Genomic DNA, 13147 nt, shown 5'->3' with positions numbered 1-13147 from the left:
TATGATAGTAAGTTTTATTGAAAAAGGAAATACATGCATTAATTGATTTTTTAAAAAAATTGAATAAGGGTCCCCACTTATATTAGTGATAACACTAAATAAGAAGGGGGGTTGTTGCTGACCACAACAGGTCAACACAATCATTCTTCAAACATATGCTTAAAAAACAAGCCTCCGCAAGAACAAAAAATCATCTTAGATGGATCGCTTCTTGGTAATGGAATTCAACATCCAAGAAGATATTTCAATCATATGTCAAAACTTGTTCTAAAGTATTGAACAACCTTGCAGTTGATTTTTCTCGATCATCTCACCTTGTCTCTGATAGGGGGAAAGTGATTGTGATATACAAGCTTCAAAGACATAGAAGTTCAAGCGAGCCTGAGCCACAATGTGCCATACTAGATTCAAAGTTGTAGCTAGAGACAGAGATGCCCTTGAGCATAACTTTGGTTGGTGTTTAGCCTTAATCCATCTATGTGGGGTTGAGACCTCCCTTTTTAGGTTGAGCTTCTCCCTCTTCAAAGAATTGGGGACACTTCCTCTAGCAGAAGACTTCAGCTTCTTGCCAGTTTTGGAAGAGTCTTGTGATTTTCATTAAACATTCCAGAGTTGGTGGTTATCCTTAAACCACCACAGGTTGAGACCTCCCTTTTCAGGTTGAGGTTATCCCTTCTTATGCAGGCCGCAGAACTCCCTTTTCTAGGTTGAAGGTCTCCCTCTTCAACGCATTAGGAGCACTTCCTCTAGCAAAATATTTCAGCTTCTTGCCAGATTTGGAAGAGTTCTGAGAACTGCACTAAGCATTCCAATGTTGGTGGTCATCCTTAAACCACCCCCTTATACCAACATTTCAGAGAGCACATTCAATCTAGTGATGCCATGCATATTTTTGTACATTTTGTATTACATCCCTCTTCTTGGACTCATACATACCTCTTTGGATTAAGGGGGGAAATGTTGGACACCTAATCCTCCAAGGGTTGGTGTGGAATGTGAGGAGTCAAAGGGAGTCCAGGAGACGTTGGAATATGAATCCAACTATCACTCCAATGTATTATAAATGTACATCTATGTTAATAAGAAATGCAATTCATTGTTTTATCATTCAAATCTCTTCACATTCCATGTTCATCTAACAGAATGCATAAATGGATTCAACACCCTGGAAAATCACTTAGGGCACTCAAATTATACTAATTAGACAACTTAAACTAAAGTTTTTAAAAATCTCTACCATGTTTTGGTTAAAATTACCCAAAAAAATAGAAAAAATCTTGAAAAAGACCATTTCCTCTATAAATTAGATTACGTCTTTTTTATTTCGGACTCATAAGTATACATATGTTATGTAAACATTTTGACTTGGTCAAATTACATTAAAAATAAATAATAAAAAAATATAATTATAATTAAAATAAAATTGCGAAAAATAGTAAATTTACCAAAAAAAATTGGGCTCCAGGTTTTTACAACCCATGGTTTTTCCCATGGTATTCTTCTCTAATTGTCAAATTATATTAAAAATAAGAAAATGAGTCGTCTTTAAGTGTGGCTTTCGAAGTTTCTAATGGATTTCTAGTTTAAATCCAATGAAAAATTTGTGGTGAAATCTTCATTTGTATTATTTAAATTGGTTTTTTTTATTGTATATATAGATTTAGCGCCCTCAAAACCCCATGGGGCACTTCGATTGTGCAAAGTTCACTAGTCAAACTTATGATTTCAATGAATCCCTACCGGATTCTAGGCAAATTAGATTGGAAAAAATCAGATTTTTTTCAAAAAATCGCACTTAAAGACGACTCGAAATAAAATTTAGTTAAAAATTAACATAAAAATAAAAATTAATATTAATAATTAAAATAATATTGAGATAAAATAGTGAATTTATGGATGGAGGTTTTTGGGCTCTAGGTTTTCCAAACCCATGTTTTTTCCTATGATATTCTTCTCTAATGGTCAAATTACATTAAAAAAAGAAATAATAATTAATAATTAATAATTAAAATGTAATTGAGATAAAATAATAAATTTAGGAATGAAGGTTTTTGGGCTTCAGGTTCTCACAACCAATTTTTTGCCATGGTATTCTTTTCTAATATAGCTTATTTCAAGGTATTCTTCGCAATAAAAGCTTTTAGATATATCAAAGTAAATCCTCATTTCCACCACAACTATCACAACCCTAAGAAATTTTCATATCCGATTTGGCAAAGAAAACCAATCAATAAAGGCACGCTGCACGAAAAGTTTATAACTCTACAGATGCATATCTTCCAAGTAAAACTTGGGAAAAAGAATCTTGCTCACTTTGCTACAAAGATTAGATTTTTCCAGGTTGTTTTGTATGTTATTCATTTTATTCTATATGTTTAAAATTTTACTCTTGAGTGTGAAGAAAATGCAACCATGAAAAATATAAAAAATTTGCATGCAATCTTACATTTTGTTTATAATGTTTTGCCCGCATTGAAATTTATTGGAGTTGCTTAGTTTAGATTGTCTCAATCACTGGTTTTAACCTCTGCATGAAATTTCACTAGAATATGTCTCTCAAATGCTCATAACAACTTAATTTAGATATAATTGTTACTGAGTTTTAGTTAGGAGATTCGAATATAACATTAAAAATAAAATTAAACCAAGGACAGTTAATATACTTGACTCCTGCCAAGGCAAAGGTATACATTCTATACATTCTTATTGGGTTTTATGGTATAACAGAGGAGCTTATTAGGTTTTACAGTTTAACAACAAAGGTTCAAGTAGTTTGTCTTAATTATCGAGGTTATATATATCAAACTGGCCTACATTCATCTTAAATCTGGATCTAGTGAGCACCTAGAGGGATCAAATCTCTCGAGGTGCAAACCTTTCCTCAAATTTTTCACTCAAAAAAAAAGTTTGCACCACGAGAAATTTGATCCCTCTCAATACTTAATAAATCCAAAATTAAAATAAATTTAGACTAATTATACCTATAACTAAATACAAAATAACATAATATATATTATAATTTTTTTAAATACAAAATAAAATAATATATATTATACTTTTTAAAATATAATAATTAAAAATTAAATCTTATTGTTTTGAAAAATTATTAACAATTAATTATTTAATGATTAACATTTATGAATTCCACAATTTACTTCTCATTACAATTATTAGATTTAAAATAATATGTTTTTATCAGCGAAACAAAATAGTTAGTTTTTTTTCCTTGACTTCCATTTAGTATAAAAATTATGTACTAACATTTTAATGGAATTATTTCCTTCTATTTTCAGGTTAACCTTTTTCGCATTATTTCATACATACATTTCATATATAATCATTTCTAATGATATCATATTATTTAATATTTCATACCTACATTTGATATATGGTCATTTCTAATGATAACATATTATTTAACAATTCATGCCTAAATTGAAATTGGTCAATTTAACTTTGAGATACAGTTAATTTAACTTTAGAATTAAGAGAGTTGGTCAATTTAACTTTGAGATACGTTTAATTTAACTTTGGAATTAAGAGAGTTCCATTATAATGTGTAATGGAGTGTGTGGTTGAGGTACTTTTCTTTTTAATTATTAATTGTTATTATTTTTAATTCAGTTAATTTTAGTATTATAATTTTTAATTTCATATTGGATAATATTCACTGATCATCTTTTTCATATCTATATTTTTAATATAATATTATTTATTATTTTTTAATTGTTTTATATTTTTTAATACAATATTATTTATTATTTTTTAATTCTTTTTGTTTGTTTGTTAGGGTAATGTGAGGTATGGGATAACTGACATCTTTAACCTGTGGCTTGAGTAGCCACAATGCAGGGGTATCAAAGTTGTTAAAATTACCCGAAGACCACACACCAGCCCTTAGCATGATTAGATGTTTGCCCAGAGTTTTAAACTGGAACTTTTCACCACAAAGTGCCTTAAAAGAGCACCATGTCATCATCTATTCTATGCCCTGTGCACTTTACATTTTATTTTTTATTATTAATTTTTTCTTTTTAAATTTGTCTGGCATTATGGATTTGTTTTAATTATTTTTTTGATCTAATGCTTCACTACAAATATCTCCCATAAGGAGATTCAAAGCACCTCTCCACACAAGACAATTGAGATTGCAAACCAAAATAGATTAGAGCTTATGTATACTTGTTCACAAGGGTGAAATGATGGAGTTTGTGACAGAGATTGGGAATAGGAGAGTTGTTCTAAATAGGGTAATCGACAATGTTCTAAATTGGCACTCAAGGTGCACAAGGGAGAATCAAAGGGTAGAAGCAAGTATGTTCTCTCAATGTTCACTTGTTTATGGAATGTTGAATCCATGTTGGAATGGGCGAAGGAATATATACTCCATTGGGAGTATCACAACTTCATTGAGCTAGTTCACAGAAATGACACAAAAGGCTCATCAAGATCCTTCCTTATTCCAACTCTAGTTGTAGTCCATGGGAGCCAAAAATGGTTTATTCCAAACATAGCAATGCCAACTAAGGTAACATCTAACCCTATTGAAACCAATAATTACAAAAATTGCAATTGTAGTATTAGAGGAATTAATTAACGTAAATATTTGTTTTTAAATCGTGAAAGACCCTATAAACATAAACATGCCTATTACAGGTTATTAATAAGTTGTCACAAATTGTCACAATGGTGTTGTCAATTTTAAGCTAAAAGTTAAGTTGTAAAAGACCCTATAAACATAAACATCACCGTCACTAGTTATTAATAAGTTGTCACAATGGTGTTGTCAATTTTAAGCTAAAAAGTTAAGTTGTGAAAGACCCTATAAACATAAACATGACCGTCACTAATTATTAATAAGTTGTCACAATAGTGTTGTCAATCTTAAATTAAAAAGTAAGTTGTTAAAACCCTATAAACATAAAGATGACTGTCCCTATAAACATAAAGATGACTGTTACTAATTATTAATAATTATCATAATGGTATTATCAATTTTAAGCTAAAAAATGAGTTGCGAAAAAGCCCCATAAGCATTACCATCCGTGATTATTAATAAATATTCACAATGGTGTTGTCACTTTCAAACTATACCATTACACTAAAAGTTTTTGTTAGTTGTGAAAAACCCCATAAACATAAAGATGAAAGTTTTTATCACAGAAGGTTAGTTGTGAAAAGCCCTATAAACATAAACAATGTCACTAGTTAGTTGTTAATAAGCTTGCAAAAATGCATGCGAGACCTGGATAGGTTGGGCTGATCGATATCAATTGTGTATACTCCACTTATGGATAGGTGATTCATTTAAAGTTCTCACTGAGACCAATGGGCACTGCCTCTGGCTACCCAGCTCTTCTTTTAGTAAAAGCAGCCCAACTTATATATTTGTATTGTTCTTTTCTTGTTATTTTATCAGCCTAATAAAGGCTGGTTGAGTCGTGGATTCTGCAGCATTGACTTTTTCATTATATGTGATCGATATCAATTGTGTATGCCCCACTTATTTATAGGTGATTCATTTAAAGTTCTCATTAAACCAATGGGCACTGCCCCTTGCTACCCTACTCTTCTTTTAGTAAAAGCAGCCCAACTTATATATTTGTATGGATATTTTCTTGTTATTTTATCAGCCTAATAAGGGCTGAGTTGTGGATTCTGCATGCTACTGACGCTGATTACTACAGTTCCACGTATTGATCGTGATTATAGCAATTCACACATTAACCTAAATACTTTTTTTAGTGAATAGTTAATGACTTTGAGGCAGATAGATCAGAGGAAAGTACAGGACACTAAATTGGTGGTAAACAATAGGCATCCTGGAGTAATGCTTTAATTGTTGTATATGTGTAGATATATTGTCGATATGTGTGCATGTGTCCAATATATACAACAATTAATGATGCACTGTGAGGTGCATAATGCTGTGAATTGGTAGGCCGTCATGGTTACACCGAGTGGTTGGGACTCATTGTTTATGTTGTTCACCTCGGTTTAAATCTCTGGATACCTACTGATGGATGATGGTGGGCTTTGCATGAAAAAATCAAGGGTTATACTGATTACCTGGGGTTTTGATCCTGTGTCACGTGGATGAGATTTTGACTAGTTACTAATTTTGTTGGGTTAGTAAAAATAGCAGGCCAACATGGTAATAAATTATCTGGAGAAAGACTCTAACAAAGCAGCTACACTAGTATGTAAAAGATTGTTTCAAGAATTATATCAAAAGTATATATGAAAAAGCAACAGTAAACTTGAATTTTGGAAACGGAATCAAATCCATAGATAAGAAAGAGTTATCCTTGGATGTAAAATATCATGTACAAGGAAGCACACATAATATACAGCGCCTCATGATGCAACGATTGGTCCCATACACATAAACATGGCTATGTTTGGGTGGAATCCATCAAGCTATGGAAACAAAGGTATTTCTGCTTTGAAAATGCATCTTATATTCCATTATTAAACAACAAAAATTACATCAAGAATTATAGGCTATGGCACCAAAGCATGAACATAGTCCCTAAACCAAAAGGCAAGCCTCCATGATTTACAATGCCTAAAATTCTATGCAGTCAACAAATTATTTAAACCCGATGAAGGAATGTCCATGAGTATGTATGGACCAAACTTGAAAAGTCGATAGTGCATGTAAAGAGTCTCTCTAGGAGCAATAAAACAGGCTGCAGTGTACTAAAACTTTTGGGAATAACATGTTGGCCTCTCATATGCCTCTAATGTAACTGCAAAAATATAAATATACTAAACTGGCAATACTAATGACCAAAAAATCATACCTGTGTATGATTTAAAGTCAATGAAGATTCAAGAAAGATGGTTTCTAATTTTTGCAGGTTGTTTCCCCATCCATGAATCAATCATGTTCCTTTCCTCTGTTTCTCACTTGCATATCCTCATTTGTTGAAGTTTTTCTTCCTGGGCAAACTACTATCATACTTAAAAGTATGCAACATAAAAATAACTGTAGGCCTTTAGAAGGAGATCATACTGCTTGGCTCAGAAGCTGAACAAAACAAACATTCATGTATTTGAGTAGGGGTTTTTCAACTCTAGCAAGAAGAATGCATTTTAACACATGATATCTCTCAGCTTTCAAAAAGAGTTAAAACCAATTTAAACTGCAGATTGTACAACCCAAGCAGGACACTTGGCATGAAAAAGCGAGCTATAAATCATGGAATTAGACTGTGTCTACATCCCATATTCAAGTGTTCTTGCCTGTATGCTCAATTATGTGCATGGATAAATCACAAAGTGCTTTTCAGTTCTCCTGTCTGAATCAGCAAGCCTTGAAAAAAATTAGGCTGATGAGATATAACATTATAAGAATAAGGCGCTTCCCAACATAGCGCCACTTCTAGAATATATTTAGTCATTTCCAGTGGTAAGATTTAAAAGATTTCCAAGAACTCCTATAATGCTCACAACCAATGCCATGACAAGCATAGCCCACGGGAGAATCTTCTTCCTTAATCCTAAGCTTTCCTCTCGTTGGTTGGGGTGAGACCTCAGGGCTATCAAAGCAGGAAATATGAAACCTAAAGATAGACCTGTGGTTGCTCCTGTGAACTGAAAAGCTACCCAAATATTGGGAATCAAAGTAGATCCCATGTAAAGAAAAACCAAAACAGTGATAGTCAAGATGACAAACCTCCTGTTGCTCTCAGAGAGGGGCTTCGATCCCTTGAAGACCATGCAATCCATTGTCTGCCGAAGTGAAAAATGGATCACAGGAAAAACAAGCATCAAATGGAGCACATATCCAACCCTAATAATGTTATCAAGAATGGAACTGAAAGGAATTTCAAGGTCTTTGTCAAAATTTGACAAAATATCTGAATCTGTAGATTGCCCAAATAGAAGATAACCTGATATTGCAGTAGATTCGTACACCAACACACACAGCACTGTGGTGATCCTTCCAACCCTGTTCATCTTCGCAGGCGTTCTATCCTGCATTTCGTTATAGATCGGCTGTACATTGAAATGACATATGTATGCATTGGTCATGATTGGGATTACCACGAGAAGATCCAAAATTGCCCTTTTGGACCCAACATCAGGAAGCAGCCGAGGCCTCTCGATCTTGCCTTCTATAAGCCTAACAACGGCAATAATTGATGACAAAACAACAAAAACAACTGCAAGTGCAACAGATGCAGCAGATGTGAATTTCAATGAATCTATCTTCTTAAGAGCACAGAGAGGCGCCAGAACAAATACCATTGTGATGAAAACTATCAGTCTCCGATCGCTCCACCACCCTTCCTTTCCTGTCCATTGATCAAAAAGCCCCTGGTGATGCGAAGATCCGGACATCACATCTCCCATGATAATTAAATAAACAATCATAATCCCTGCATTGTTTACAATAATACAAATCTCTGATAAAACCCTGGCAGAGTGCCCACAAACAGATTCAACAGTTTCACCATAATTAGAAGCTTTCAGGCGAACAGAAAACTCGACCAGCAACTCAATGCTTATTTCCGAGAGAATACCCATCAGGATTATCACTGCAAAGCATAATGGCAGACCCAAAACTTTCATTGTTGCAGGCAGTGCCATAATTCCTGCACCAATTACAGTCGTCGCCAGATTGAAAACTGCACTAGGGATACCAGATCCAGACGCCACTTCTGCTATCCCTGATTTTTCTGTTGACAATAGGGGTAAAGCATCACTGTCTTCCGAACGCAGTGCCTTTGAGGTAACCCCATTGACAGACTTCTTGATCTCTGCCTCGTTGTCCAGCGATATGTCCTGCGTTTGCAGCTCGATGAACGAGTGCTTTATTCGGCCCTGCATCGTGTACCTGATTGAAATTTCCCGAGAGATATTGAGAATTCTTCTGATTACCTGATTTGAAGGAAAAATAGAAAATCGTCCTTTGGCCTCCTCTGTTTGATGAGTTCTGCTATTGATGGGGAAATGAATGATAAGATCTGCTTCTGTTTAAAGTCTGAAGTCTTCTCCTTCTGGTGCAAGGAGGATGAAAAGAATGAAGAGATATGAAGCATTTGAATTGTTAGCCAATTTGGGCTTTCCCTTAATTCAGCGCAGACTCTAATTAATAAACATGGCAGGATGTCATGACCCGAAATTTAGCCTGGTTTCTAATTAATAAACATGGCAGCATGCCTTGACCCTCCGCAGAAAGCTGCAGTACGAAACCTTGAGGGCAGCAAAGCATCTGTTGGTGAGAGGATTGAAGTGGTAAATAAATGTAACCCTCAATGGCAGGAAAACCTTGAACCGTAGTTAGAAACAGAGCCCATAACTAGCCCGAATCCAACCCTGGGAGTGATCCGATAAAACAACCATGAACATTAGGTTTTGTTTTCCGGATCGGTGTTTTTCACGGAGCTTATTGTGTGGAGACCTCCTTTAGCACTATAGTACCTTGTTTCTAGCATAATCAACTAACTTAATCTTTGATTATCTCTATTTTTAATTTTCAATATAATATTTTAATCAAACTATTATAATAAATAATATGTATTAGGTATACAAAGAATTATGTCGTTATAATTTAATATGTATCAGATATTTTTATACAAATAATTCTGTCGTGAATAGGTTTTGTTTTTTATTTTTAATTTTTTAATATAATATAATTTAAAACTATTTTTAATAAATTATGAGATTTTTTTTTCAAGGTATATGGGAAGAAAAACTTTGTTCCCTGCTAAATTACTTACTAAAATAATAGTAGCATGGTTTTCCTCTATTAATTTTATATACTCATAACTTCATGAAATTGCTCTTATTAATTACAAGTGCTATGGTTTTCATTTATTAATATTATATATTTACAATTCCATTAAATAACTATTTTTTGGGGTGAAAATGTTTTTTTAATTTGGAATAAAGATTTTATTCCTATCCCTTAGAGTAAAAGTGTTTTTTAATCTAAAATATTTTTAAGAAATTTATATGAATTTATATATAATTAGTTTGTATTTATGCATAATAATTACTAATAACACTTGAATTAGTGTTAGGATAGGTCTTGTAATATTAAAAAAAAAAAATGAATAGTTTTAAGATGAGTATATATCATGTTAATTTTAGATTTATTAAGTAAAAAGAGGGAATGAAGTGTAAATCTCATTTAGAGTGTAAAGTTTAAAAGAAATATTTTTTTCCTTTTAATACTTGGTAGATCCCGAAATTTACCCACGCATTATATATATATACTTATACTCAATATTGAGTATGGAAAAAATAACACATCTCTTTGATTAAACACATTAATAAATTAGTGGAGCTATTTAAATTAAATTGTTGGTAAATGTCAATAAAAAACACTCACTTCATATTACATCTCACATTGCCAAAATAATAATAATAATTTAATTATAACTTTATTTTAAATTATTATTATTATTATTAATATATGACATTTGTTTACATAACACAGGTTCATATTAGATTTTTTTAATTAATTAGCATAATTAAAAGGGTGGAAATGGCATAACTACTTTTCAAATAAATCTTAACCTTTGTTATGTGACAACTATTAAAAATATTCTGTGGAGGTTAAATCCCTACCATCCACCTAATAATTATTGATAATTAAATTAGAATTCTAAAAACCCTATTTCAAAATAATTGTGTGTATTGACATAAGTATTTTAACCATAATAAATATTTTATTTTTATTTACTACATGTATAATATTTTTCTCAACATGGTCACTGCAATAGTTTATTTATGACTCACATTGTCCACATTAATTATTTTTGGTATTAATACTTTTTAAATGCGACATATCAACTCTATATTAAAAAATGAATAAATTATACATCTTCTTTATAATAGAAAGTGAAAATATAAAGCTCATCCTCTGTAGAGTAGAGGATGACAAGGTGTTCTTTAAAGGCACTTTGTAGTGTAAAGGTCATCATTTCGAAATTCCACGGCAAAAAATCTAGCCATGCTAAGGGTTGGTGTGGCTAGGGATCTTCTAGTGATTTTGATGGCTTAGATGCCCCTGAGTTGTGGCTACTCAAGCCATAGTTTAGACACACCAATCATCTTAAGGCTCACATAACCTAGCAAACAAAAGGAAAATGAAAATATAAGAATTTTTTAGTTTCAATTACTTTATCTTTCTCTACATAAAGCTGATATCAAATTTATGGTTGACATTGTTATGTGTCCATATCTGTTAACTTAAGAGAATGATTTGCATATCTCCTTCATACTGAATTATAATATCAATAATATTTTAAATGTCACAAGTCAACCCCACATTAAGTCGTTAAAGAATTACACATCTCTATCATAATGACAAATAGAAACCAAAAAAAAATAGAAATCAATTATAAAGTAAATTGAAAAAATTTCATTTTCAATTGCTTGATTTATCTATATAAAATTGATGAAAATTAAAGTGGAAATTGAAATTATTTATTTAATATTTATTAATACTTTTAATTTGTTAATATAAGTATTATTGTGTTAAGAGGATTGTAATTATTAATAATTAAACCAGCGTAGAACTTTTTTAAGTCTAGATCTATCAATTGCCAAGAGGGATCAAATCTTTCCTCAAGTTTTGCATTCAAAAAAGATGTTTGCACATTGAAAGATTTCATCCATTTGGGCACTTGATAGATACATAATTAAGATGGATCTAGGCTCATTTTGTTATTTCTAACTTATTCCCCTTACTTTTATTACTTTTTACTTCTATTTTTTTAATTGAAATATTATTATTATTATTTGATATAACTTTTTATTACAATGTGTACCCTATAGAAGCTTATAGAGCATCTCTCAACCCAATGAGAGAGAAAATTTTATGTTTTTATGAATATGTTTAAATTTTTTGATTTAAAGTATTGAATTGGAGTTTTTATGTGTATATAACACAATCATAATTGATAGACCACTATTTATTATTATTGTTGTTGTTATTATTATTACCTAACGCTTCACTACATCAACTTCCTCATATTGTGTTGTAGAATACTTCTCCATGTAAATACCTACAAAAAAAAAAAGTTTGGAAACTTACAAAGTTTGATAAAAATATTGCACTAAATAGAAACCAAAAACAAAGTTGAATGGTCAAAATGTGAGAACATAAAACTGTACAACAAGAAGCACTAGGCTTGAACTAGGTGGGAGGTCATAAAGCTAACTCTACATCTAAAATAATTTGTTCTCATCTATCATGTCTTGTGTAGACTCAAGGGTTTCTCCACTTCTAATATAGCAAGGGGAGTGAGTAGGAAATTTGTCATTATTTTGTTAAGGATGAGTAAGTTAGTTGAGTTATTGTTGGTAACACTCTCAAACTAGTATGATGCTTTAAATGATTAAAATGGTGAGACTCATTGGCTTGAGTGAGATTATTAGGAAAGGTCTCTTTGATCATTGTACATGAAGTAGTGATCACAATAATTTCTTCAAGGATGAGTAGGCTAGCTGAGTTCTTATTGGCAACACTCTCAAGCTAGTATGATGCTTCAAATGACTAAAATGGTGAGTCTAAATAGATTGAATAAGATTATTAGCAAACGGCTCTTTGATCATTGTACGTGAAGTACCACCTAATAATTAATTAAACAATATAAATAATTAATTCTGATTTACATTTTCTGAAATTTACAAGTGCAAATTAAAATAGATCATTGCACTCTCAAACCAAAAATAACTTTGGCCATATTTAACATCCATATATAAACATTCATTCCTTTACTAAAAAATAATATACTCAACATTCAATAATTTAAAGTAACTTTTTTCTAACTTACTACTATATTACTAATTTATTTTGGAGATTTGAGAGAAAAAAACTAAACATATTAATATATTACTAATTTATTTGGAAATTTGAGAGAAGAAAACTAAACCACATAACATTGTAAACCCAGAAGAAAACTAAAGTACATAACAAGTAAACCCACCACCATGTTGACGAAGCAAAACCACAAACCTAAACCACATATTTAAAAGTTGCATTCTTTTCAAAAAGAAAACACTTGAGACTGAATATTACAATCCATGACCCAGAGCAAAGGCATCTCATCATAAGGGATGGACAAATATTGTCGTCTTTGACTTAGTAAAAAATATTCACCATAAAAGAAAATTAAATAATATA

At 31.7% G+C, this 13147-nt stretch overlaps 1 protein-coding gene across 1 annotated transcript; it reads right to left on the bottom strand.

The window, feature by feature from the left end:
• Positions 1 to 7443: 7443 nt before the first annotated feature.
• On the bottom strand, positions 7444 to 9390 carry LOC149206442 (amino acid transporter AVT6E-like). Its single transcript, XM_089395417.1, has 2 exons — positions 7899 to 9390; positions 7444 to 7737 (listed from the first exon to the last, which is right to left on the bottom strand). The coding sequence occupies exons 1-2, from the start codon at positions 8836 to 8838 to the stop codon at positions 7694 to 7696; spliced, it is 984 nt and encodes a 327-aa protein (XP_089251543.1). The 5' UTR covers positions 8839 to 9390; the 3' UTR covers positions 7444 to 7693.
• Positions 9391 to 13147: the final 3757 nt, after the last annotated feature.

Source organism: Pinus tabuliformis, chromosome 1_2 (genome assembly GCF_031772625.1).
Source record: "Pinus tabuliformis cultivar Carrire ecotype Pingquan chromosome 1_2, CPIR1, whole genome shotgun sequence".
Classification (NCBI taxonomy): Eukaryota; Viridiplantae; Streptophyta; class Pinopsida; order Pinales; family Pinaceae; genus Pinus; species Pinus tabuliformis.
The sequence above is the reverse complement of the archived record's forward strand: the minus strand, read 5'-3'. Positions and strand labels throughout refer to the sequence as shown.